This window comes from Alligator mississippiensis, chromosome 2 (genome assembly GCF_030867095.1).
Source record: "Alligator mississippiensis isolate rAllMis1 chromosome 2, rAllMis1, whole genome shotgun sequence".
Classification (NCBI taxonomy): domain Eukaryota; kingdom Metazoa; phylum Chordata; order Crocodylia; family Alligatoridae; genus Alligator; species Alligator mississippiensis.
The window spans coordinates 173,502,678-173,507,040 of record NC_081825.1 but is presented as its reverse complement, the minus strand read 5'-3'; the positions used below and the strand labels follow the sequence as shown (position 1 = coordinate 173,507,040).

At 44.1% G+C, this 4,363-nt stretch overlaps 1 protein-coding gene across 1 annotated transcript; it reads left to right on the top strand.

Moving 5' to 3' along the window:
- The first annotated feature begins 1,929 nt into the window (after positions 1-1,929).
- On the top strand, positions 1,930-2,874 carry LOC132248275 (olfactory receptor-like protein COR4). Its single transcript, XM_059721317.1, has one exon. The coding sequence runs from the start codon at positions 1,930-1,932 to the stop codon at positions 2,872-2,874; it is 945 nt and encodes a 314-aa protein (XP_059577300.1).
- The last annotated feature ends 1,489 nt before the right edge of the window (positions 2,875-4,363 follow it).

Genomic DNA, 4,363 nt, shown 5'->3' with positions numbered 1-4,363 from the left:
TCAGTACACCATTACATCCTCTGTGTGCCATCTGCTGCCAGCATAAAAAAAAAAAAAAAACCGTGGAAACAAATTAAGGGTCTGTGTTGAAAAGGTTCATCCTCCTGGGGTTAGAGGTGCTCCTGGAGTTCCAAGTCCCTGAGTCTTTATAGCTCAAGAGTTAGTAAGGGATCCAGCTTTTGATCAGGTTACACCAAAACCTACTCTATATCTATATGTGAGAGGGAAAATGCAGAGATGAGAACCAGGAGAGATGAGCCATGGGAATAGAGAAGGTCAGTTTCATACCATGCCTGCTCCTGCCATAAGTTCCATGATAAGATTCATACAGGGGAAGGAGCACATTAACCTTAGAGGGAATATTCCACCTTATCTTTCTGCAGATAAACCCACCTTTAGTTTGAGAGGGAGAAGAGTCAGTGAGACAAGGAGCAGTGATTTAGAAAGAGGAAGTGGGGATATTCATTAGAGAGAGAGAGAGAGAGAGAATATTGACTGAAAACCCCAGCCCTAACACTGAGAACTGTGTTGTGTTCAAAAATTATTTCACCATCCTTTGGAGGTTATTTAATATAATCCCAAATAAGTGTTGTTTTCCTTTGTTACTAAGTTTCTCTCCAGGCATAAAATACTTGCCAGATGTCAGCAAATCTCCCTCATCTTCCTCCTTCCAGTTTCTAGATAAAAGCTTCCTTTCATGCAGGATCTTCCATGTTTCAGGGGTGTATGGTGTAGCCATGATGGTCTAAGGACATAGGCAAACAAGCTTCTTTGGGTAAATCCAAAATCTTTCATTAGGCCAACTCAAATACTTTGAAAAATTCTTCTTAACAAGTTTTCAGGCAGCCACACCCTCTGTTAGGCTGAGGAAGTGTTTGCATAATATGCTGAAGAGTGGTAAGGCAGCTGATACGATAAGACCACAGCATATCATGATGTCTAGTCTTGTGTCTTTCAATCTGTCAACAGGGCAATCTTAGTGTTGATGGCAGTACATCAACACACAGCAGTGGCAAATTTAATTGAGCCAGCTTGTACATCACAAAAAGGAAGTCTCAGCACTGAACAAGCACACCAGGACCATATGAGCCAGTCAGGTTACTAGGCAGTGCTGAAGTCTGCATAACTGCAACGCTTGAATACTGGTACCTAGACTAAATAGATTACAGCAACTTTGGTCACAACTGCACATGCTGTTACAACAGCTCTGTGTACTGTTTCCTTGTGGCACAGATCTGGAAAGTGTAAAGGATGAAGATTAATGTTTTACTTATCCTGTGCTTCAGAAAATCAAAGGCAATAAAAAATTCCTGGGAAGAACTGAGCTTTGGAAAATAAGTTATGTTGTCTCAGAAATTGATCCATCAAACATAATGGTGAATTCTCTTGTTGATTAAAATACCACCTTATTTTCAAATGTTCGTTGTCTTTAAAGAGCAAGTCACATGACATCATGACAACTTTATGTAGGAGATATCAATAGTATTATAGAATGGTCACTGTCTGAAAGAAAATAAGCTGAGGGACATCTTGATGCAGAAAGCACAGAGTGAATAAGAGGCTTCATAGTACATTGATACAGGCATATTCCAGGCATGGTGTACTTTTTATTGCATGAGACTTCCCAGACCAGGACATCTCCCATCTATTACTTCATTTGTCTTTTGCAAAGCTATTTGCTAATCTTTCCATGTCCACACTCTTATCACAGGAAAAGTGATGCTACATCACTCTACCTGAAGAAGATCCATGGAACCAAGAGAGCAGGGAGAAAAGTGTAGGGTAAGCCTACTGTCTCAAGAACCAGAAAGTCAACATTATTCAGCACATCTGGGAGAAGCTGCAAGAGGTAACTGGACTTAAGAAGCAACAGCTATATTGCAGTTTTCCTCTGTGTTGTATTGCCTGAGTCTGTGCTTTAAACTAATAATGGGAAGAAACTGCAACCAGGAGACTGAATTCCTTTTCACAGGACTCATAGATCGCCAAGTGTCTCAGATCCCTCTCTTTCTGCTCTTCCTCGCAATTTATCTCATCAGTGTGGTAGGCAATGTTGGACTGATCTTTCTCATCTGGGTTGACTCTCGGCTTCACACCCCCATGTATTTTTTCCTTCTTTATTTGGCTATTGTTGATCTCTATTATTCGACAGTCATCACCCCCAAGATCCTGTCTGATTTTTTAACAGATAAGAAAACCATTTCTTACATAGGATGTGGGGTTCAGATTTTTCTTTTTGATGTCTTTATTGTAACTGAAGGCTTCCTCTTGGCCAGAATGGCATATGACCGTTATGTGGCTATCTCTAGCCCACTGCTGTATTCGGTCATCATGTCCCCAAAACTCCGTGTATGGTTGGTCGTTAGTTCCTTCTTAATTGGGTGTGTAAATGGAATGACACAAACTGTGAATATGTTAGATTTATCTTTCTGTGGCTCCAAGGTCATTGACCATTTCTTCTGTGATATCTCCCCACTGATATCCCTCTCTGAGTCTGATTCTACAATCAATCAGATTATTCTCCTTGCTTCAGCTACTCTATTTGGACTGTCCAGTGGTGTCATTGTTCTTATCTCATACATTTTCATGCTTTCCACCATCCTGAGGATTCATTCCACTGAGGGCAAACGCAAAGCCTTCAATACCTGCACCTCTCACCTTACAACTGTTAGCATCTTCTATGGAACTGCTCTCTTTGTATTTTTAAAACCCAGCTCCAAGGACTCAAAGCCAGAGGACAAATGGGCCCCAGTCTTCTACACAGTGGTGATCCCCATGCTGAATCCCCTGATCTACAGCTTGAGGAACAAAGAAGTGAAGGATGCCCTGAGAAGAGTGATATCAAAGAATATATTATTGCATATTGTAAATTAATAATCATATGGCACTAAGCCATAATATATTAATCTCATTCCATTCATAGATTCATAGATGCTAGGGTCATAGATTCACATATTCATAGATGCTAGGGTTGGAAGGGACCTCAATAGATCATCGAGTCCGACCCCCTGCATAGGCAGGAAAGAGTGCTGGGTTCAGATGACTCCAGCTAGATGCTTATCTAACCTCCTCTTGAAGACCCCCAGGGTAGGGGAGAGCACCACCTCCCTTGGGAGCCCATTCCAGACCTTGGCCGCTCTAACTGTGAAGAAGTTCTTCCTAATGTCTAGTCTAAATCTGCTCTCTGCTAGCTTGTGGCCATTATTTCTTGTAACCCCCGGGGGCGCCTTGGTGAATAAAACCTCACCAATTCCCTTCTGTGCCCCCGTGATGAACTTACAGGTAGCCATGAGGTCGCCTCTCAACCTTCTCTTGCGGAGGCTGAAGAGGTCCAGGTGCCCCAGTCTTCTCATAGGGCTTGGCCTGCAAGCCCTTAACCATATGAGTGGCCCTTCTCTGGACCCTCTCCAGGTTATCCATATCCCTCCTGAAGTGTGGCACCCAAAACTGCATGCAGTATTCCAACTGTGGTCTGACCAGCGCCCAATAGAGGGGAAGTATCACCTCCTTAGATCTGTTCATCATGCATCTGCTGATGCACGATAAAGTGCCATTAGCTTTTCTGATGGCTTCGTCACACTGCCGACTCATGTTCATCTTGGAGTCCACTTGGAGTCCACTAGGACTCCAAGATCCCTTTCCGCTTCTGTGCCACCAAGCAGGTCATTCCCTAGGCAGTAGGTATGCTGGACATTTTTCCTCCCTAGGTGCAGCACTTTGCATTTCTCCTTGTTGAACTGCATTCTGTTGTTTTCTGCCCATTTGTCCAACCTGTCCAGGTCTGCTTGTAGTTGTTCCCTGCCCTCCGGTGTGTCCACTTCTCCCCACAGTTTTGTGTCATCCACAAACTTGGACAGAGTACGCTTCACTCCCTCGTCCAAGTCGCTGATGAAGATATTGAAGAGTATCGGTCCAAGGACCGAGCCCTGCGGGACCCCACTGCCCACACCCTTCCAGGTCGATACCGACCCATCCACTACAACTCTCTGGGTGCGACCCTCTAGCCAATTCGCCACCCACCGGACTGTGTAGTCATCCAAGTCACAGCCTCTTAACTTGTTCACCAGTATGGTGTGGGATACCGTATTGAAGGCCTTCCTGAAGTCTAAGTATACGACATCAACCCCTACTTCTGCATCCAGGCGTTTTGTAACCTGGTCATAAAAAGAGACTAGATTAGCCAGGCATGATCTACCTGCTACGAACCCGTGCTTGTTTCACCTCAGCATAATTTGTCCTGCCGGGCTCTCGCAAATGTGAGCCTTGATAATTTTTTCAAAGACTTTGCCAAGGATGGAGGTGAGACTGACTGGCCTATAGTTGCCCGGGTCCTCCTTCCTCCCCTTCTTGAAAATGGAGACCA